We start from the raw sequence: 24,661 nt of genomic DNA, 5'->3' as shown, positions 1-24,661 counted from the left end.
AAAAATGTTTCTAACTTCAAAATGCCACCTTATCATGTATGCACTGTCCCAAAGTATGTTTTCCCAGACTTTCTATACTATAAACACACAGGGGGAAAATGGATGAAGTTGAGGATAAAAGAGAGAAAATAACAATGGGCTTTGTTGCTGTGCTGGAGGAACAGCCTGTCAGGTCAGCTTTGCAGAGGCATATTCCCAAACCAGTCATCATTAACAGACTCACTTCCACAGGAAAAAAAAAAAAAAAAGACAGAGTCTGAAAACTCCGGACAAAAGAAATCCCTGCAGACAAAGTAAAAACAAATTAAAAGACCTATTATAAAACACAGATGCTACAAGGAAAATAAACTTTCCAAGATTTACTGGGCTTTGACAAACTTGAACATTTGTGGAAAAGACATCAGCAACAACTCCCAGGTAATGTGGCTGCAAAGCTAGACTCCTTTCTGTTTTATCTTTACCCTCCCTGCAGAAGCTGCCAGGTTGGTATTCTTAGCTTCTGAATGCATGATGTGAGAACATGTGAATGCGGCAAAGTGCCAGCCACAAGAAATCTCTAAAAGCCAGCAAGGTCCTGAGATTATTGCCCATTTCAGATTATGCTAAATATTAAAGTTAATACCAGTGTATCTGTGTGTACACCTTCATTTCTTCTTAAGTGCAAACCAGAAGAGGAAAAATAAGACGTAAATGCAATTATAGGCCTCCTCCCTCCCCTTTAAAAAATTTCCCTATCTTACCATACTGCGAACTAAGATGAATGAGATCAGTTAAAATAACATTAAGCAATCAAGGGATCAGAGTTGTAGGTGAGAAAGTACCTTAAAACGGTATCACATCAGTGAAAAAGAGAAAACTTTTTGTTATAGGATTCTAGAGGCACAAGCTACAAATTACTGCTAATGAGAGTCTGAGGAAGATTCTAGGAACAGAGGTGTAAGAAAATAACTACAATGGAATCAAGGGGACCAAATGGAGAGTGTGGAGGATAAAGAAGCATTGTCTTTTGTTGTCATTAGGGATGCAGGGATAAACATAAAAATGGCAAAGATTCATGTGGAAAAAAGCAAAATGACACTAGGCAGTGTTGATGGTGTCCTAAGGGAGAGCACAGCTTTTAGGAGGTCTGCATTATCTTCTCACTTTTGTGTGTGTGTGTGTGTGTGTGTGGTAAGCGGGCCTCTCACTGCTGTCGCCTCTCCCGCCGCGGGGCACAGGCTCTGGACGCGCAGGCCCAGCGGCCATGGCTCACGGGCCCAGCCGCTCCGCGGCATGCGGGATCCCCCCGGACCGGGGCGTGAACCCGCGACCCCTGCGTCGGCAGGCGGACTCTCAGCCACTGTACCACCAGGGAAGCCCATCTTCTCACTTTTTGACCCTTAACATGGACACAGACTTCATTCCTTTAGGCACTCCATTTTTTCTGAAGGTTTACTAAAGAAACATATAGAAATGAGACTCCTACAATAGTTTCAAATTCTGTTCTCATCACCCTTCCACACACCTGTCCACAAGATCCACTCTTGTTCTAGGATATAAGCCTCTCAGTCAGTGTCCTTGGTCTGCTAATATTTTGAACCCTTACATTTTGAAATTGGAGTAACGAGGCACACTAAAAGGCAATGTGGATGTGACAACCTGGCACCCCTGAGAAGATAAATATATAGGAAGAACCCTATTCCCAAATATCCCATTATTATCCTACTTCAACCAACTTCTTTACTCTAAGACCTCATGTAGATGGTCTACTCCCAACATCATGTCTTTCCAAAATAAAAATCGGGTAACAAGTTCATATGGGGCTTTTTTGGTGCTTTTTGCTTTCCACAGAAGACCAAAATGTTCGGTCTGCTTTTAGTACCCTGCTGTGGAATTGACAGGGATAAAAATCCAAAATATACCAATGAGTTTAACTAAGTTAACTCTGTAGTTGAAAAGCTCCCAACTTCCTGACTCTGTCAAAAAGAGTACAGTGGTAGCTGGAAATGTAGGCTCTGAAAACCTAAAAACACTGCTTAGTCCTTGCTTGCCATCTAATTTAATATTAAAGCTTTCTCAGCCAAACACTCGATAATTATTTAATCAAAACCAAATAGAGTCCTTTTGGAATATATAAAAAGTACCCTGTGCAAACGGGAATTTCTTGAATGTGGGTTGTTTGGGGTTGACATTGGAGTCTCTGTTTCTCTTTTTCTTTCTTTCTCTCTTTTTTTCCCCTTTCCTAGATGAGAATGACAAGCTTCCCAGCTGCAGTTCCAGGACTTTCACCCTCCTTTTTGACCTTTTCTCAGGCGTATTCCAGTATAATCTGTAATCTACTCAAGTAGGAAGAGGAAACAGCAGCGCCCTGGTGAGAAACAGTGCCTTCTGACCCACATACCAAACTGGGCGGAAGCAATGCTTGTTCACAGAAGCCAAGGAGAGCAGAACACACACAATTAAAAGAAAATGAATAATACATCCCTATTTTTTTAAACACTGTTAACAGAGCAACCAAACAGTTTTGGTGACAAAGTGCAAGATAGGAAGCGTTCAAGGACAATTCTGACTAGGCACTGACTTGTTTCTCCCAAAAAAATTTTTGGAGAGTAATAGGTGGTGAAGCAAAGATACTGCAAAGATACTGCAAAAACATATATGCATTTCAAGTGAAACACTTGTTGCTTTTTCAAGTAAACAGTTCACAACACAACAGACAGGTACTTTGGGGGAGGGATGGGAAGGTAGAAAGATAAGAAATATCCCCCAGAAAATTAACTTGAAAACAAGAATCCAATTTTTTTTTTCTTTGCAAGATGGGGTTGAGGTTTTTAATGATACTGTCATCACTCTTCCCACTACATACAAAGTAGCTGCACAGAACTTTGCACTAGTGCTTACTAAATGTCAGTAGAATTAAGACTTCACATTCTGGAGACTTGAAACTGCACCATTTATCAAATATTAATCAATATATAAATTTATAGGGGTTCCCTGGTGGCACAGTGGTTAAGAATCCGCCTGCCAATGCAGGGGACACAAGTTTGAGCCCTGGTCCGGGAAGATCCCACATGCCACAGAGCAACTAAGCCCGTGCACCACAACTACTGAGCCTGCGTGCCACAATTACTGAAGCCCGTGTGCCTAGAGCCCGTGCTCTGCAACAAGAGAAGCCACCGCAATGAGAAGCCCGCGCACCGCAACAAAGAGTAGCCCCCGCTCGCTGCAACTAGAGAAAGCCCGTGCGCAGCAACGAAGACCCAACGCAGCCATAAATTAATTAAAAGTATATATATATAAATTTATAAATATTCAAATACACAATGTGCTAGGTAGTTTCCTTTTCTAGTCTGAATACTTTTTTACCAGTTAATTATTATCTTAATGTGTTCATGACTGTTACACGTAAATGTGCTTTTCTTTCCTTAAATCCAAAACTCAACGAATTTAGAAAATTTACACATAAAAATAAAAAGTCAAAAGGAACTAACTAACTGTTGCTAAAACTGTATGTAGAATAAGATCAGTCTACACTACTCCAAAAAGATACAAAAGCTGTCTGAGAACAAGGTTCCTTGGGATGCAAAAATAAGCCTAGAAAGGGAGATAAGTCAGAAACAACATTCAAAAAAATACAAATAAGGGGAAATAGGAAATATTTCCAAAAAGTTTCAGAGATAAAAAGTGTATGGGGACAAGCACTGAAATAAACTGCATGAAAATCTTCTGTCTGCATCTCCTCTCCACTATACTTTTGGCACAACTTGTTCACTCAGCCAACCCAAATTTACAAGATGAATTTTTAAAATCTCCTCCCATAAGTGGGAAGTTCATTACCTTAGTTTATCATTCTTGCAGCGTTCCAAGATTTGGGATGAAGACAATTTGTAAGAGCTGGTGCTCTTAATATTTAGGAAGTTTCAGCAATTTTTAATTCATTTTAAACATTAGGATTGTAGTCTTCCCCTCTTTCCACAATGAAAAATCAAGGAAGACAGTCAATGGACTATATTTAACAGTAGAGGGAACAATGCAAACTGTTTGTATAAAGAACGAGAATAAATGAAAAAGATCTTGGGATTTTACTTTAAGAATCAAGTTATTAAAAAAAAAAAAAGAATCAAGTTATTCCTAAAGATGTAAGCAACCTCAAAATTCCCCACTCTTCTGAATCGAAGAGAAGAGTTTTGGGACTAAGTGCTCAGAAGTGAAGACATTTAATAACCCTAGTGCAAAAGCCCCAGAATTAAAAATCCCATAATCTAGCAGCACTTAGACCAAATCTGTGATTAAATGAGTTCCCCAAAGTATAAATACATCATCATTAAAACTCTTTTTTGAAAATATTCCACACCCATATCTCCCATGCTTATCTCGCAATGAATTCTGTATCATGTCAACAGATCAAACAGAAGCACTTCACTGTTCAAGGAAAAAAAGAAAAGGAAACTTATCTGCATCATTCAATAAACATAATGCTATTACTTAAACTGTTGAACCTATAAGATATGGAAAAATGGGAGCTGGTACTGAAATAAAAAGAAACACTGTAACAAGATAAAATACTGAATAAGCTGCAAGATTTAAGGTGTAATGTTTTTAGACTTGGAGGACTCAAAATAATTTAACATTTGCAGAACTGGTCTTTTTCCAGTACATTAAACACTGTATACTAAGGAAAAATTAAATATTAAAATCAAAGTATTTTCTGTTGAATAACAATGATCACAGTAAAATGTAAGCAACTTTCATAAAAATCAAAAAGATATAATTCAAAATAGCAAAGATGCTCCCCACAACCTCCTTCCCGCTCCCTTACCCCCACCCCACGGAAGCCTTCCTTCTTTTTACTTATGACTGTTAAGGATATTTTCTGGCTCTATTTCAGCATCATGACTCAGGTCATGAGAAGTGTCAAAGATGCATTTCCTTCAGATGGGAAAGAGCAACAGATTTTAACAACCATACAAAGATGGGAGTACTGTGCAAAAGAGCCAAATCAGCATTTTTGACAGCAGGGAAGATAAAACCTTTTATACTCACATATATTTTATTTCCAGCTTAAAAACATTTAAATATCATTCTATCAAAATATGCTCACATGTTCTGCTCAAGAAGAAAACAGGAAACCCATTCTCAATATAGCTGCCTAAATTATCAACAATTTGTGAGAGTATTGTTCACCAACAAAAAAAGTAAGAGAAAGAAATCAAAGTACACATATGAACATTAATAAATAGTTCGAGTCCTTGTCTTCCAAACTTATTTTTCCAAAAGCAAAACCATGAATTTACCTGTATGCATAAAAACTCCTTTGACAGAAAGTCCTTGAGAATGAAAATCACAAAGAGGAGTGATACCATGACCATATCTGGGCACCTGAGAATGACGACTCTACTTCTTTCCCTGTAATTTTTCTGCCTTAGCAGAAACACTTTTTCTTTTTTTTTTTTTTTTGCGGTACGCGGGCTTCTCACTGTTGTGGCCTCTCCCGTTGCGGAGCACAGGCTCCGGACGCGCAGGCTCAGCAGCCGAGGCTCACAGGCCCAGCCACTCCGCGGCATGTGGGATCTTCCCGGACCGGGGCACGAACCCGTGTCCCCTGCAACGGCAGGCGGACTCTCATTCACTGCGCCACCAGGGAAGCCCAGAAACACTTTTTCTTAATCAGCTGGATTATTGCCAGAAAACCATAATCATTTATCAGTACGGTTGTTTTATATTTTCTTTCATCCATGATTTTATCAAAAGTGTACACATTTCAATCCATTCCAAATTGGACAGGAGTGAAATATTATTGAACATTTGTTAAGAATTCCCTACTCGTGATGGTTCTCAACACTGAAAAGGGAATGGCCTGTCTCTTCTGAAGCTGCCAATAACAACAATGCCCACACTAATTCCACTCTATCCATTTTGAAATAGTTTCACTCTTGTGCCTCATTCTAGCTTCAATATTCTCACCTGCAAAAACACATCATCCAATGTTAATACCTCTTTCAATGAACCTTAAATCCCTTTCCTTTTCTCATCCTCTTCCAAATTCTAAATGTCATTTTATGCTAAGAACCTATTATGCTAAGAACCATAACAGCTTCTATTCCTCAGTACGTGTAACGCTGGCACAGCAGCGACTTCACTCTCCGTACCCTTTTGTAGTTTACAAACTATAAGCCAGCAGTCACATTTTTACTTCCTGCTCAGATTTTTAAGTTCAAGACTGCTCATGGCTGCTACTCCCAAGTCTCATAATTTCTAAATCTGTTTATTCGGGTCACTCATGCAGACACTGGTCATTGTGCATCCTGAGAAGCCCAACTCCTTCTCTTCTCCTCCTCCAATCTGTCTAAAACCAAATCTTGAAAAAATATTTCAATGGAACCTGACCAGAATTTTCTTACTTAATCGTCTTCCTCACTGGAAAAGTAAGGCTAACTTAACGTGCAAATAGATAAGCCAAATCCTCTTGTAGTTAGTTATTCTAATCACCAGACTAAAACAATGTTGAAGGATCAACTCCCTGAAAACTAACTTGTAATTCTATTGCCGTAACGTTTCTAGAGGATTCCTTCGTGGGGAAACTGACCAGTCAAAATGAAAAGATCTACAAATACTACTGACTGGGGGGTACCCTAATAAAACTGATAGGCCAGTTGGACCTATAAACTGGTATGAGCTACTTGTGCTCAAAGAGCTTCCAATCAGTTCTTTAGTATGGATGTGTTGATTAGCTGAATAAATATGAAATAACAAAATAAATCAAATAATAATAAAAAATTTTTAATAAAATAAAAAATAAGAATGATCAGCCAAGGATTCCGACACATTCCGGCCAGTATTTTAGTTTAATCAGTCTGAGATTGGGCCTAGGCATCAGTACTTTTTTAATCTATCCAGGTAAATTGTAATGTACAATCAGGGTTGAGAGTCCAAGATGAAAGATAATGATGACCACAAAAAAAACTGAAAAAGGAACTCAGAGGAAACAGAGATACTACCAGGAGCAAATAAGTGCATCAAAAATTATAACTATCTTTTAAAGAGATAAACAATTTTACATCTGTGAAATAAGAAAAGGATGTGATAATAAGAGAAACATTCACAGAAAAGGTTATTAAAAACATATTGCACAAATAAAAATCTAATAAGAAGGTCAGGAGATAAAGTTGGGGATATTCTCTTAAAGTAAAACAAAAAGACAAAGAGACCGGAAATAGAAAAGAAAGTTAGGGGTTCAGTGTAGGTGATCCATTATCCAACCAAAATGATTTCCAGAAAGGGGCAAAAAAAAGAAAACAGCAAGAAATAAATTATGAAGAACTGAAAGAAGCAGACTCTGAGTGGGAGAAGTGGGTGCAGGAGAGTGCAATTTTTCTATATAAAATTGTGGCATTATTTGACTTTTATAATAAATGTATGTATTGCTTTGATACAAAAATTATATTGAATAGATAAACAAAAACAATAAAACTACAATGAATGTTAACAGAAAAGAGAAGCAGAGATTAAGTATAAGGCCTAATGATGCCTCAGTAGTGGAGTGTAATCACTCTGGTCCCATAAAATACAGAGATAGGTCCTTGAATAGCAATGTATAGAGAAACAAAGAAAGGATCTTTTAGAACATACAGAAACCACTTGCTCAGATGATTAACTAAAAGAGTTCCCTCCATTCATTCATAGGAGCTAGGTACCTGGACGGGGTACTAAAACTAGATAATAATTGATAGTAATATATTTCAAAAGTCCAATTCTCTAATAAGACTTTGAGGAATAAATCATAGAAAACATCATGAAAAGGAAGCTAGGTTATTATAAAATCTTAGACAACATCAACATCCATAGTACACCAGGTTCATGCCAGGGCTGCCATGATTACCATCACAGGAAAGTTTAGAAAAGATTGCCCTCTAGAGGCATGTCTCATTAACCATTTAAAAACAAAACAAGAAACCTGGAGTCTATGATGTGCCAGTGTTAAAAATATAGAGAAAACACAAAATATTTCATGAACAATAAAGAGGAAAACAAAAAATGACAGTTTAGCTCCAACTGCTAACTACCTGAGCCAGCATTTATTTTAAGGAATAAAAAAAAAGAGAAAAAAGTAAAGCATATTCCAAATAATAGACAAGAGATAAAGTATTCAAATAGACTTTAATCAGCTTTTATAGTATTAAATTTAACATGAAGTATAATTTAGAGACAATATAAGAGTGTTAGAAGATACTCCACAGGTCATTTTATTTTCCTCAAAAACTACATTATCTGAAACTTCCTCTCAATTTTGCTGTGAACCTATAACTGCTCTATAAAACCGTCTATTAAAAAATGATGCTATCTTTATATTTAGTAGATGGTTTCTCCAATTAGGGCTTCTGAAATAAAAGAACTTTTCAGGATGGTATTAATTATAAGGCCTCTCTTTTCAATCCACTTTCCCTAAAGAACTCATCTGTTCTGAGAAACAATAAGAAGTGACATGAAAATATTTTAAATATGCATGATTTTGGTGTATAGATGTAAAGACACAAATTCACTAGGAAAACTTTAATAGACTTGAAAACAATAGATTAAAAACTTCATCTGAACTACAAGAAAGTACATGCAACCAGTAAGAAACCCAGGTACTAAACTAAGATAGCCTAAAAGAAGATTTTTATCCATTTACATGTATATACTGTATATACATATACTCTGTGTCATATGAGGCATAAAATTTAAAGCAGAGCTACAGTGCACATGATTGATTTTTCTCGGCAAAAATTAAAACATACAAATGGAAACTTCAATCCACAAGTAAACAGTGATGCGGAAAGAGAAGTCAAAAAACATCACAGTATTATTGATTGTCTTAAGTAGGTGAAACTATGTAAGGCTGAAATGGGTGGTTGCTTTGTATTTACAGTTGTGATGTGGTCTGTATCAAGAAAACTACTGATCAACAAAAGTAATTACAATAAACCAGCAAATGAAAGCTATAAACACAGTTTCTGAGTGGTAAAAAAAAAAAAAAAAAGAAAGAATGCCTCATACAGATGCTAGGAAGAAAAGCGATGCTACCAGTTACTCAGAAGCAGTTTATTAAAATAGTGAGGCTTCAAGCCCAAGAAATCAGAGGCCCCCTCTACAGGACCCAGAGTCTCATCCATTACTTCCATTTAGAAGAAGTAGAATCTGGAATTCAGATGCCTAAAGCTGTGACTCAACGATGACTCCTCCCTTCAGGACCAATGAGTTAATGGGAAGGCGACACTTCCAAGAACTGTAGAAGTAAATCCAGAACCCCTCTGTTAACGCAATGGAAATAGGAAAAAAACAAATTCCTTAAAAGCCCTATCACATAGTGACTGTCATATCCTTGAACCTAAACTGGAAAACTAATTTGCAAAATAAAGAAATGCAAAGGCTAGAGAATGGGTAGATTAATTTATCCAAATATATTTCCTAATGTATGGTATTACAATGAGTAAAAACAGACGAAAAAGAAAAAATAATACTACCTTCACTTTCAATTTTGCGTTGGGTGTACCTTCATTTCAGAAACAATGTCAGAAGTCAACTCATCAATATTGAGTCTAATAATGCTACAAAAGCCTATGCACAATAAGGTCACGATTATATTTCAGTCACTTATTACCAAATAGGTGAATTCTTCATTTATTCTCTTTTCTGCATAAGAGCCACTATACAAAAATATGAATAATGAATCAGTCCTACATACCTCCTTAGTAATAAACAGTATCAATAATGAAATTAATCATAGCAGCTAATCTTTTCCTGAGTTATTTCATGTGTGCCAGACACTATTCAAAATGCTTAGATCCTCATAGTAACTCTCTAAGGTAGGTAATTTTATTATCCCTATTTTACTGATAAAAAATTAAGGCACAGGTAGATTAAGTAGTTTGTCTAAATTTACAGAGCCAGAAAGTCACAGAGGTTCTACCACAGGAAGTCAGACTCCAGGTCCTCCAACTGCCTCCCCAAGGAAGTTACAGTTAAAAATGGAGACCATCGAAAATAATAGGTAGAAGGCAGTAAGTGATAAGTATGGATAAATAGCTTACAGAAGAAACAAATACCAAAGTTAGACACTTTATGTTAAGAGGGAGAAAAGCACACTGTGAGCTGAGCTGAGCTGAGCTTCAAAGATGCATTCCACGTTTACCTGAAGAAATAAGCGGAAAACAATTCAGACACAGGAACAAAGTGTTGATTGAAGCTGAAAAGCAAAAGCAAGTAATTAAATTTGCTTGGAGCATAAACAATAGTGGCAGAAATGGTTTCTTCATTCAGCAAAAATTTACTAACTGGTAAAGGGAATGCCTCATCTCCTAGAGGACTATTCGCCTGCAAACATGCTCACCTCCTATTTCTATGAGAAACAGAGGCAATCTCCTCTTTGCCCTCTAACTTTTCCCCATTTTCCTGTTCCCCTTTACATCAATGCTCATTGAAAGGCCTGTCAATACTGGCCTCCAATTTCTCTTCCCGTCCTTAATAAAATCCTCTCTTATCAGGCCCCTACCGCTTCAACAAAACTTGCCCTTATCAAAGCCACATGTCCTCTACATGACTAAATTTGATGGTATTCTATCTTTTTCTCAGTCCTTATCTTAATTGACCTATCAGCAGAATTTAACACATTAATCATTCCCTTTTCTCAGGAAAAAAAAAAATGTCTTCATTTGGCTTATAGGATTTCTCACGTGTGGTTTTCCTTCTATGTCACAGGCTCAGTCCTGTGACATCTTCATCTTCTTTTCATACTCATTCACTTACTAGGTGATCTCATCCTGCTTTGGCTTTTTTTATCTATGCCTCCCCAACATTTATTCTCAGCCTATTCCTTCCCACTGAACTCCAGATTCATAAAACTACCTACCTACCTAACATCACTAGGAGGTCAAGACACATCTTAAACTAAACATGTCCAAAAGTCCTGATCTGTCTCTATCCCCAGAGCTGCTTTATCCTCGTGGTCCTCATTTCATGTGATGGCAGTCGCACCCTTCCAGCTGTTCGGGCCGAAAGCCTTACTGGTCACCCTGACTCCTCTCTTTTCTCTCCTGGATTTCTGCAATGCTCTTCTAACTGGTCTCACTAGACTTCTACTCTTGTCAGACTGCAGATGGTGCGTTCTCAATACAGATCACCATTCTGCTCCTGTCAAACCGCAATCTGACCCCATCACCCAAAACCCTCCACAGCTTTTCCACTTTACTCTGAGTAAAAGTCAAAGGCTGACATGATCTGGCCGCATTCCCTCTCCGACCTCATCTTCTATTCTGCACCCTGCACACTGTTCCTTGGCCACATGGGCCTGCATGACTTTATCCCACACTTCCATCAGATCTTTATTCAAATGTCATCAACTCAGTAAGGCCTGCCAGGAGCATCCTAATTTCAAACTGCAATCTTCTCCAGGCATGCCCTATTCCCCTTCCTTTACTTTTCTCCAGAGCATATAAAACTACCTGTTTATCCATCCATTTGTCCATCCATCCATCCATGAATCCATGAATCAGTCCATCCATCCATCCATCCACCTGTCATCTATTCTATGTATCATACATATCCCTCCACTGGAAAGTCAGCTCCATGGGAACAGGGATGTTTTCTTTTATTCACTGCTGTATCCCTAGAGCTCAGGAACAGTGCCTGGACATAGTAACACTAATTAATACTTCTTGAATAAAATGAAAGAATCTTACAGATGTTAAAATGAAAAGCAATGTTACTATGAATGAAAATCTCTTCATTCTGACAAGTAATAAATTGTTTTTATTAGAACTTCTAAGTTCTAATAACTTTGAAAACTTTGGTTTGAAGCCTTAGAATCTACATTTTACCAAATACTATATGAGGTGCCAAGATACAAATATAAACAAGAAAAAGGCCCTCTCTTCATGGAGGTAAATCTACTGGGAGACACAGGCATGTCAAATGAACATATTGACATATGCTAATATGAACAACTAACATTAAAATATAATAAAATCACATTCATAGTGCCAATACCAAGACTGATACAGAACATACAACATAAAGAGGTGTTTAAAAGACGCTGAAGAGGGACTTCCCTGGTAGCACAATTAAGAATCCACCTGTCAATGCAGGGGACACAGGTTTGATCCCTGGTCTGGAAAGATCCCACATGCTGCAGAGCAACTGAGCCCGCGCTCTAGAGCCCACGAGCCACAACTACTGAGCTCGCACACCATAACTACTGAAGCCCATGCACCTAGAGCCCATGCTCTGCAACAAGAGAAGCCACCGCAATGAGAAGCCCGCACACCGCAACGAAGAGTAGCCTCTGCTCACCGCAACTAGAGAAAGCCCACGTGCAGCAACGAAGACCCAACGTGGCCAAAAGTAAATAAATAAAAAACAAACAAAAAAAGGAGGCTGAAGAGACGAAGTGATACTTTTAGCTAGATCATAATGAAGTAGGGTTTCAGCAGGCATCCAAGGGTATAAAAATTATTTTGAGAAGAGTATGCAAACTTAAAAGGTGCCAAGAAATGAATACATGTGGCATTTTCAGGGAAGGGTACAGAAATGTAGGTGTGGTGGGACAAGAAGCTGAGAGTGAGACGGAACCTTGCCTAACATCCTAAAAGCATGGTGAGACACTGAAAGACTGAAAGCAGAAAAGTGGAATATTATCCTATTTACGGTTAACAAAGAAAATGCTTGTGATAGTTAAAAGAAGAAAAGAAGGCTGGAGGCTACAGAAACAGATGAGGTAAGAAATGATGGTAAGAGGTTCTTAATCACTTTTGTCATGGACTACTTGGACAACCTGGAAAAGCCTGTGGACTCTTTCTCAGAATAATACTTTAAATGCATGGGATACAATACACAGAATTACAAAGAAAACCGTATTATTATACTGAAGTATAGCTATCAGTTTATTTTAAAAATTAAGTTCTGCTATAGCAATATATGTAATATTAAAATCAGTAATATTATTACATTATATATATATAATTTCCAAGCAATGGTGAGCATAAACAATATTTCAAAATACATCTCGACAAAACACTTCAAGATTTCTTTGTATATAATGCGATACAAAAACATCTGTGTTTTTATTGGTGACAATGTCACAAGTATAACTGTCATGTGTTGTCTATATCCATAATGAAAGAAAACATTTACTTTTGGGTAGAGGATAGTAATCCTAAAGATGAAATATTTTCCTATCCATGTTCATGGATCTTAAGAACCCCTTAAGACTAAGGTCCAGGCAACAAGACCAGAAATGAAAGAGATATTTAGAGAAAGTATATTTCAAATAAATAAACATCCTCTGTTAAGTAAAAATGGCAAATAGATAAAATAATCCTAACCTAAACTGGATTGCATCCAGAAAGTAAAAAGGAAATATCCTTATATCAACTGTTATTTAACAGTTTCCTTTACTTTGCTAAAAAGAGCACAGACAAACAACAGCAATAACCGCCAAACCATGATTCATTTTCAAGATGAATCCCTCCCTGTTCAAACGTTTACATTGTTTTTGACTAGCATCAGATTGTTTATCCACACAAACTGTAAATACATCATTTTTAGAACTAACCAACAACAATGCCCATTTTGTTTTGACATGTAAGGTACAAAAAGAACATAAAGAAAAATGACCATCACTCTAATGTCTGCACTTTAAAAATGAAAAAACTACAGAAAAAGGGGGTGAAATTCCAACATAATAAAAATTTAGCATGTGTTATCAGGAGGAAAACGTCTCCTGAAATTCCTTGCTTTCAAAAGGGAATTTAAGAACTGCAGTACTGCTAAACTGTCTATAATCTCCTCTCTGAGATGCCTTCTCTTAGCTTTATTGAAAAATATGAAGAAAGCTGTGAAAACAATAATGCTGAGAGAAAATAATATATTTTGACAATATTACTCTTCAACTGTTTGATCTTTCACAAATGACAAATCCTTAATTGACTGGCACTTTGCACCCTTCAGCAAAAATATACTGAAAGGTATTCATTCAATCATTCAATATGTCTAATGTTCCCTTAGACAAGGGCAGAGATGACCTTAATTTCTGTGCACAGTATGCCCAAAGCCTAGCACAGAACCTGGTATGTGGTATGCTTATTAGAGAAGGAAGAAGAGGAAGAAAAAAGGAACTCAAAAGAATGCTCTCTGAAGATGTATAAAGACTATAAATTCTTCCAAATTTTTCTACTAATACAGCTGGTTCTCTGGCCAACCTAGCTGCCCAATGTGCACACTAAATCTCGCTCCATAAACTGTATGGTGAAATTCAAGTTAAGAAAAATATTTAACACAAAAAGCAAGGCCCTCAAAGAACCTATACTACCATTTAGTTATATGACAAAATAGTCACACCTAAGAATGTAAGTAATTATTTCTGAAGTAAAATTTCTTGCAAATGGCTGAAAATATGAATATCTCATAGCTTTCTAAACTTTTTTTAAAATTTTAAATACTTTTTTATGATTTTTATTTTAAAAAATATTTATTTATTTATTATTTATTTCTTTTGTCTGCGCTGGGTCTTAGTTGCGGCACACGGCATCTATGTTACGGCCATGGTATCTTTGTCGCAGCATGCAGACTCTTAGTTGCGTCATGCAAACTCTTAGTTACAGCGTGCATGCGGGATCTAGTTCCCCGATTAGGGATCAAACCCAGGCCCCCTGCAATGGGAGCGTGGAGTCTTACCCGCTGGACCACCAGGGAAGTCCCAATACTTTTTTAAATGACAGTTTTCACCCAGCACTTATTTCAACCTCAAAGATCATGGATCACTAGTTAAATATACATGAATAATAACTGTTCTTATAAAAATAATAAGGCCAGGGACTTCCCTGGTGGCGCAGTGGTTAAGAATCCGCCTACCGGGCTTCCCTGGTGGCACAGTGGTTGAGAGTCCGCCTGCCGATGCAGGGGACATGGGTTTGCGCCCCAGACCGGGAAGATCCCACATGCCGCGGAGTGGCTAGGCCCGTGAGCCGTGGCCGCTGGGCCTGCACGTCCGGAGCCTGTGCTCCACAACGGGAGAGGCCACAACAGTGAGAGGCCCGCGTACTGCAAAAAAAAAAAAAGAAAGAAAAAAAAGAATCCACCTACCAATGCAGGGGACACGGGTTTGATCCCTGGTCTGGGAAGATCCCACATGCCACAGAGCAACTAAGCCCGTGCACCACAACTACTAAGCCTGCACTCTAGAGCCCGCGAGCCACAACTACTGAGCCCGTGTACCACAACTACTGAAGCCTGTACACCTAGAACCCATGCTCTGCAACAAGAGAAGCCACCGCAATGAGAAGCCTGTGCACTGCAACAAGGAGTAGCCTCCGCTCGCCATAACTAGAGAAAGACCACGAGCAGCAACGAAGACCCAACGCAGCCAGAAACAAATAAATTAATTAATTTAAAAAAATACTTCTAAAAAAATAAATAAATAATAGGGCCAGGGACTTCCCTGGTGGTCCAATAGTTAAGAATCTGTCTTCCAATGCAGGGGATGCGGGTTTGATCCCTGGTTGGGGAACTAAGATCCCACATGCTGGGGGGCAACTAAGCCCATGTGACACAACTAGAGAGCCCGCGCGCCACAACTAGACAGCCTGAGTGCCGCAACTAGAAAGCCTGCACACAGCAACTACAGAGCCAACGTGCTCTGGAGCCTGTGCGCCACAATGAAAGATCCTGCATGCTGCAACTAAGACTCAATGCAGCCAAACACAAATAAAAATAAATATTAAAAAAATTATAATAGGGCCAAAGCACAAAATATCATCTAAGCAGAAAACAAAGGTCCTAAACTGTTTTGAGTTGCAGAATTTCTCCCCAGGATTCTATTTACCAATATATTTTTTCAGTCTATCTTAAAACTTCCTCCAGAAAAAATACATATGTTGAATTGATTAGGTATTACAAAAAGATGTGTGTTCAAGCAGAAGCATTTTAGCTCCTTTAACTTCTTAGGGATATAGCCAAAAGAACTGCAAAGATGTACTCAAACAAGTACTTGTACACACATGTTCATAAGAGCACTATCCACAAAATCAAAAGGTGGAAACAGGGCTTCCCTGGTGGTGCAGTGGTTGAGAGTCCGCCTGCCGATGCAGGGTACACGGGTTCGTGCCCTGGTCTGGGAAGATCCCACATGCCGCGGAGCGGCTGGGCCCATAAGCCATGGCCACTGAGCCTGCGCGTCCAGAGCCTGTGCTCCGCCATGGGAAAGGCCACAACAGTGAGAGGCCCGCGTACCGCAAAAAAAAAAAAAAAAAAAAAAAAAAAAGGTGGGAACAACTCAAATATCCATCAATGGATGAACGGATAAAAAACTGTGGTACATACATATAATGGAATATTATTCAACCATAAAAAGTAATGAAGTACTGACACATACTACAATGTGGCTATACTTTTAAAACATTATGCTATGCGAAAGAAGCCAGAAACAAAAGGTCACATATTTTATGACTGCAGTTATATGAAATACCCATAACAGGTATAGATTGAGATGGAAAGCAGACTGGTGGTTGCTAGGGGCTTGGGGACAGAGGGGTGGGGAGGAACTGCTTAAAGAATATGCAGTTTGGGGGATTTCCCTGGCAGTCCAGCAGTTAAGACTCCGCCCTTCCAATGCAGGGGACACGGACTAGATCCCTGGTTGGGGAACTAAGAGCCCACAGGCCATGCTATGCAGCCCCCAAAAAAGAAAAAGAATATGCAGTTTTCATCTGGGGTGAAGACAATATATTTGGAACTAGACAGAAGCGGTAGTTGCATAATATTGTGATGTAATAAATCCCACTGAATTGTTAACATCTAAATGGTTAATGTTATGTCATATGAATGTCAAATCAATTAAATAAGGGTTGTTTTCTGTAGGAACCATAATCTCGCTCTATAAAATTCCCTATACTTAAAAATCTAAATTGGTCATCTGTCAAGGAGAAACTGCAATGCTCCAAAAAACAAAGTGTCATCTAATGTCAACGAATATCTTCTCTCATTCTGGTGGGTACAACCATTCTGATATTATCAAGGCCAAGATTCACATACGTTGTAATCCAGCACTTCAATTCAAAAATAAAACAAAGTGAGAGAGTGGCATGGACATATATACACTACCAAACATAAAACCAATAGCTAGCTAGTGGGAAGCAGCCGCGTAGCACAGGGAGATCAGCTCGAGGCTCTGTGACCACCTAGAGGGGTGGGATAGGGAGGGTGGGAGGGAGACGCAAGAGGGAGGAGATATGGGGATATATGTAGATGTATAGCTGATTCACTTTGTTATACAGCAGAAACTAACACACCACTGTAAAGCAATTATACTCCAATAAAGATGTTAAAAAACAAAAACAAAAACAAGACAAAAATAAGCACACATCTGCACTAAGAAACAAGGACAAAAATTTTCATCTCTTCATTATACATAATAGCTCCACATCAGAAACCACCCAAATATACATCAACAGTAGGAGAAAGGATAAATAAGTAAAAATATATTTGTACAATGGAATATATAAGAGCAATGGAAATAAATGAATTAAACCTACATAAAAATACATGAATTAATCTCACAAACATGTTAAAGAAGTTGAATATATGAATATATACACACTCTGTTTTAAAAAAAAAAAGTGAACAGTTCACTTTTTTAAAAAGTAAGGAAGTGATTACCCTAAAAATCAGAATCACAGCTTGCTTTTATGGAAAAGGGGCACAAAAATGGAGTTCTAGTAATGTTTCCTTTATTGGTTGGAGTGATGGTTACACAACTATTTGCTCTAGATAAAATACTGACTAATACGTGGGTTTTTTAGAAATCCCCCAAAGATGTATTGGGTTGGCCAAAAAGTTCGTTCGGGTTTTTCCATAACATCTTATGAAAACACAAATAAACTTTTTGGCCAACCCAATATTTTAAAATAAAATGCAAATGCTGCTCTAAAATACATACGACTCAAGATTATTTCTCTCCAACAATAAATATTTCTTAATGAACTACAGCACTGATTCTGGTTAAAGCCAGAGTTTTCTGGAAAAGACCTATAGATATGAGATTCGATCTCCAAATTTATGAAAATAGTCTTGAACATCATATTCCGTACATATGACATCAAGTAATTCTTATATACTGAAAAAGTTAGGGAGTTAGCTGAGCATGGCAAGTGAGCTGAAGAGATCTGGTTCTTCCCCTGGGGCCAAGGAGAGTGGTGTGGCCTCTGCTAGGGTGGGGAAAGGGGACAGTCACTGGGGAAGAAGGAGAGAACTTATCAAAAAATAGAAGGCAGAATTCCCAGCACAACAGGAGTGTTGAAGCCTGGGGACTGCTGTTTCCATATTCGCTCACTCACACACTCCTCCATCCATCCATCCATCCATCCATCCATCCATCCATCCATCCATCCATCTGTTGATTCATTCAACAGATCTCCATTTACTCTGTCCCTGGCAGGCACTGTAATAATTTCTGTTCATACAGAATGGGCATTTAATAGAACTAACAGCCTGGTGGCAGAGACATATTTAAAACATAATCACACAAATAAATATTTAATTTAAAGTTGAAAAAAAAAGTTAGGGAGTTAATGTAGCATGGTAATGGTCACCATTACTATATTAACTTCAATTTATTAAATGATTTAATAAATTAAGAATGTCCCCGGGCTTCCCTGGTGGCACAGTGGTTAATGACAATGCACAGGACATGGGTTCGATCCCTGGTCCGGGAAGATCCCACATGCCGCAGAGCAACTATGCCCGTGCACCAGAACTACTGAGCCTGTGATCTAGAGCCCGTGAGCCACAACTACTGAGCCCACACAACACAACTACTGAAGCTTGCGCACCTAGAGCCTGTGCTCTGCAATGAGAGGCCACCGCAATGAGAAGCCTGTGCACCACAGGTGCACCACCTGTGCACAAGAGAAGCCCCCACTCGCCGCAATTAGAGAAAGCCCAGGCGCAGCAACGAAGACGCAATGCAGCCAAAAATAAATAAACAAAATAAATAAATTTTTAAAAAAAGAAGGTCCCCAAATGAGCCCAAGATCTTATCTTCATATGAATGAATTAGAAAAATGGGTTAATTTTATTCCAGATCTCGAAAATGAAAGATAAAGGGAAGAAGAACTGTTGGGAATAGTGGAGAGAGAGAAAACTGGGTTTACCGTGCAGAGGAGATCCAGAAGGGCTGCTGGATAGACCTGGAACAGGGCTACAGCGACCTCCTTGCTTAGACGTCAGTTCCTGTTCAATCTCTTCCAGCCCAGCACTCTTCTGGAAACGACTCATACGATTTACCACTCGTGGTGACATATGTGTTCGAACACAAGGCTGGCCACCATAAGGGTTGATTGGGAAAACGTGGGAAGTCCCCCGGAGTGTACTGACCACAACCCAGCGACAGTCATGGCTGAAGCATATGTCTTGTACCTAGAAATGAAACAAGGAAAAACAAAAAAAAGACTGAAACTATTTGGATTTACCTAAGAATATCACAAACATATTACTAAATATGAACATAAATGCCTGCCTGGGGACTTCCCTGGTGGCTCAGTGGTTAAGAATCTGCCAAAAATGACCCAACGCAGCCAAAAAAAATAATAATAATAATAAAAAAATATAATATAATTAATTAATTAATGATTTTTAAAAAAGAAATGCCTGCCTGGTTACCAAATTTACCTAACATCAGATTATATTTTCAAAATGTTTCTTCTAAAGATTAGATTCATGGTGAATACTGATCAAAACTCCACATAAGGGATTTGATAAGATTTACAAGAGGGAATTCTGTCCTTTGCTGTATACAGTGCCAAGTCAGAAAATAGGACCTAGGTGGTTTCACCCTATAGAGCTATATTAAAAAAAAAAAAAAAAGATATATGGATAATGTTCATTTCTTTAAAGGAATTTACCTTCCAAACAAGAATAGAAGAGTAAAAATTAAAACATACATTATACAAAGCAGGTGAAGTTATTAATCCAATCATTCGCTCAACGAATACTCACTGGGTACCCTGCTAATAAACACTAGGAACAAAGAGGTGGATAAGAAATCATCCTTGGGCTCACAGCCTACCAGGAAGAAAAGACATAAGAAATTTGCAAAAAATATAACATATAAAAATGAAATAACTATCTTACATTTGAGGCACAGTGGTAACAAAAAGGAAGGAAAATATGAAATCTGCTTCTGAGAGGTGAAAAGGAGATGTTCAAGAAGGTAGAGGGTTAGGAGTGGCAACAAAAACACATGATCTGAATAGCTCTGGGTTCTGAAACTGAGTTTTGAAGTAGGATATACTTACAAAGAAAGGAGTGATGGACATTCTAATTTAGATATATGCAGATATTCTACTTTTGATATAGATGCATAGACATAAGATGGAAATGATGAGCAAGTAGTTCAGTATGTCAGAAACAACATGAGAGTGAGCAAAAGCCAGCGCAAGAGGTGTCTGGATTTTATTTAAGAAATAAGGAGTCAAGATTTCAATTCTGGAAGGATGATTGTGGGAGTGAATGCAGGGGAATGGATATGCAATGGAGATGAGGGTAACTGAAGGAAAGTTAAGTAGAAGTTTCTTCAACAGACACAGATATAGGACCCTAAAGAAAGGTGGGAAGAGAAAATGTCTCAAAACACCCAAATGACAACCCAAATGTCCATCAACAGATGAATGGAGAAAAAAGATGTGGCATGTATATATACACAACAGAATATTTCAGCCAAGAGAAAAATGGATATCCTCCTAACTGTGACAGCATGGATGGACCTTGAACACATAATGCTAAACGTGGTAAGTCAGACAGAGAAATAACTTTACAGTATCACTTATATGTGAAATCTAAGAAAAGCAAACCTGTAAAAAAACAGAGTAAATGGTGGTTACCAGGGGATGTGAGGCAGGGATAAGACTGACAGTGTTTAAGAGTACAAACTTATAACGAGTAGTAAATAAGCCATAGAGATCTAATGCACAGTATACTGATACAGACAATAATATTGTACAGTTATATAATGTGATAAATATGGGTACAATGGCGATCACACTGCAATGTATAAATGTATCAAAGTAACAAGCTGTACCCCTTAAATTTACACAATGTTACATGTCAAACTTATTCAATTAAAAAAAACCACTCTGATAACAATGAAAAAAAAAAGAAAAAACTTATGTATTTGCAGTGGTTGGCAAACACTACAGGCCATATGGTCTCTCTCAGCTATTTCCCTGCCCTTCCAGTGACAAAGTAGCCCTAGAAAATATATGTAAATCAATGAATGCAGCTATGTTTATAGAAAAAAATTTTATAGAAAAACTGACTGGCCACAAACTTAATCTAGGTAAAGTTAGTCACTAAATTGTATGACATTTATCAGGTACTGAAATACAGAAGTCCCAGTATTTTCAAATTAGCAAACTGAATTTATCACTTTCATCTTGATATCAATCTAATGATGAGAACATGAACAAAAATGTCTCTGTAGGGCTTCCCTGGTGGCGCAGTGGTTGAGCGTCTGCCTGCCGATTCAGAGGACACGGGTTCGTGCCCCGGTCTGGGAAGATCCCACATGCCGTGGAGCGGCTAGGCCCGTGAGCCATGGCCGCTGAGCCTGCGCGTCCGGAGCCTGTGCTCTGCAACGGGAGAGGCCACAGCAGTAAGAGGCCCGCGTACCGCAAAAAAAAAAAAAAAGACAGCTAAGTAAAATTCTATATTGTTCTAACCAAGCCTTTTAAAAAAAAGGTAAATCACAGATACTTAAGAAAGATTTCTATGTTGACTAAATGATAAACTAAAATAATTTTTCATCACGTAAAACAAATGTCAAACCGTGCTTTAAAACAAATAACCCAGGGCTTCCCTTGTGGCACAGTGGTTGAGAGTCCGATGCAGGGGACACGGGTTCGTGCCCCAGTCCGGGAAGATCCCACATGCCACAGAGCGGCTGGGCCCATGAGCCATGGCCGCTGAGCCTGTGCTCCACAACAGGAGAGGCCACAACAGTGAGAGGCCAGCGTACCGCAAAAAAAATAAATAAATAAAATAACCCAGACAAAAAATATAGTAAAATAAACATAAGATGTTTGTGAGTAGGATTTAAAACTTGTGAGTAAAACTCCTCAAGCAGTCAAAGAAGCCGATTTTCGGTGTATTAAATCTTCAAATAAGCCTAAATTCTGCTTAAAATCTTGACTAATACTTCAGAAATATTCTACAAGCAAAAGCTATAAGTATTCATCAAAGTACAAGAGCCTGGAATTTTTGAAATAAAAAAGAAATTTTAGTCTTACATCAAAACAGGATATTTCATTGCTAGACAACTGACAGACCAAAATTATCAATACATGGACAAACCCCAAACTGAGCCGCATGCCTGCCCATTTCAATTACTGTGACACATCCAAATGACACATTAATGTTGTAATTAAAGAATCTCCTGATTCTTTACATTGAGAAATTTAACTCCCAGCAATTCTAGAATTACAAATAAAAAGTCATTCCTCAAGTGCTTTACCTCTCTACTTCACTTACACTAACTTTTAGCTAAACGACTTACAGAAAAGCAGGAGAAAAGGAAGGGGTAGGACGAAGAAAAGTGTAAACAGCAGAAGCAAGAGAAAAGAAACACAGTACCAGACAAATTTAATATTATAGTATCAAATGCATTAACACAAGCCAGAATCAAACATCTAAAGAAAACTATCTTTAGGCTTACTGAGTAACTTATGTTCCATCCACAGCGGAACTAAACCATGTTATCTAAAACCTTTTTCCAAAACACTTATAATCAAGATGACTTCCTGGTCTGTCAATGAAAAGAAGTTTCCTAATTTCATTTTAAGAATACTTCTGATATGAGGTGGTACTAACAAACAGTATCAAGGCAAGAAGACAGAATTCCACCTAAAAGCTTACTTAGAAAACTGCTATTAGAGAAGTGATTCTGCTCTGTGACCTTAAAGACACATCAGGATACATAAACGAGCAGAGAAGAGTTGCTAAAGACATCAGCTGTCAAGAAACTAGAGAAAGTTTAATCCTTTAAATAACATTACAGAGGATAACAAGTTGCCTATCCACAAAATGCAAAATGATACAACTGTTCATGTTATCAAACAAGTTGGGTGGTTTTTCATACATTATTAAAAATAAGAAAGACTGGGAACCCTCATTAGGACACTCATTATTATCAATTTGGAGCTTTTAAATAAGCAAATGTCAGAATTCTTAACTAATGAGATATAAATAAGAAATACAGAGTGCTTAATTAAATGTTCTGCAAATTTCTATTCGGTTATATAATTTATTGCTCTTTAAATGTATTATTTGGCCTATTTATAACATCTCACACTTGCTTCTTATTGTAATGATGTAAAATTTGGCTATGAGAAACCAGTTAGGCCTGTAGAAAGCTGAAGTATTTGTTCCTTAAAACATATTGCAGCTCTATGCCAGTAATTCTAGTTTATACAAGTATTTTTTTCAGCAATCTAAATCAATTTCATTGATTTACTCATCCAAACAATATTTGGGGCAACCAAAATCTAATATAGCAGACATATATGGAATAATTACGTACAACATTTTATCAAAACAAACAACCAAAACAAAACAAAAAAAAACTCAAGTGTATATTTCATTCACAGAACAGGCTGAATTCAAATTACATATAAAACAAGACTATTTGAGCACTAGTATTAACTGTTACTACATTTAAGCATCTAAGATACAGAAATGAGTATCGCACAAGGCACCAAATTTATGTCGCAAATTGATCCCCCAATCCCAATTAACTAATAATAGCAATTTTAAAATTCAGCGTTATTTTAACATCCTAAAATCTAAAGCAGAGATTCTCTAACTTTTAGTAGACTAAGAAGCACCTAGATTATTTGTAGGAAATACAGATCCTTTGGTCCCACCTTTAGAATTACGATTCAGGAGGTGTTGGGAGGTCTTGGGGGAGCCGTGGCCAAGAAATCTGCAGTTTTAGAACTCAGATAATGACTCTGATACTGGCCTGAAGTCTGTAATATGGAGCTAGAAAAAAAAATAAACTTACCAGAAATAGCAGTCCCCCAGCCCCACACCAAACCTTAGAAATTACATAAAAGATACTCTTTTTTAAAAATGAAGTAATGGCAATGATTTCCTAGGGTGTGAGTGGGGCAGAAGACTAACTGAAAAGGGCAGGAGGAAACTTTCTGAGACAATGAAAATGTTCTATACCTTGATTTATGGTTGTATAGATGTAACTAGTGGATGGCAAATAGAACCCAACCTCCAACCTTCACTCCCTCACCTGCCACCACTACAGATACTTCCTATGTGCTTCCCAAAGCCTCTCTTACAGCAGGTGTTGAAAAGTATCCACTTTCTTGACAAAAGGAATTAACATCACTGAAGCTGTCCTTACTCCTTGAATTCACCTTACTGCTTTGAATTCACCTTACTGCTTTGAATTCAGAAATGATGCCCAGGGCTTCCCTGGTGGCACAGTGGTTGGGAGTCCGCCTGCCGATGCAGGGGACACGGGTTCGTGCCCCGGTCCGGGAAGATCCCACATGCCGCGGAGCGGCTGGGCCCGTGGGCCTGCGCGTCCGGAGCCTGTGCTCCGCGGCGGGAGAGGCCACAACAGTGAGAGGCCCGCGTACCGGGG

At 38.2% G+C, this 24,661-nt stretch overlaps 1 protein-coding gene across 3 annotated transcripts in view; it reads right to left on the bottom strand.

Annotated features, from left to right (window-relative positions):
• BCAS3 (BCAS3 microtubule associated cell migration factor) overlaps window positions 1–24,661 on the bottom strand; it is a 592,536-nt gene that overhangs the window by 358,560 nt on the left and 209,315 nt on the right. For all 3 annotated transcript variants that reach the window (XM_007464906.1, XM_007464904.1, XM_007464905.1), the window contains exon 15: window positions 19,161–19,425. In XM_007464906.1, coding sequence (XP_007464968.1) covers window positions 19,161–19,425 — 265 coding nt within the window. The remainder of the gene's footprint in view (window positions 1–19,160; window positions 19,426–24,661) is intronic.

The sequence above is a fragment of the Lipotes vexillifer genome, unplaced genomic scaffold, assembly GCF_000442215.2.
Source record: "Lipotes vexillifer unplaced genomic scaffold, Lipotes_vexillifer_v1.1 scaffold788, whole genome shotgun sequence".
In the NCBI taxonomy this organism is placed as follows: Eukaryota; Metazoa; Chordata; class Mammalia; order Artiodactyla; family Lipotidae; genus Lipotes; species Lipotes vexillifer.
This window is presented reverse-complemented; position numbering and strand designations above follow the sequence as displayed.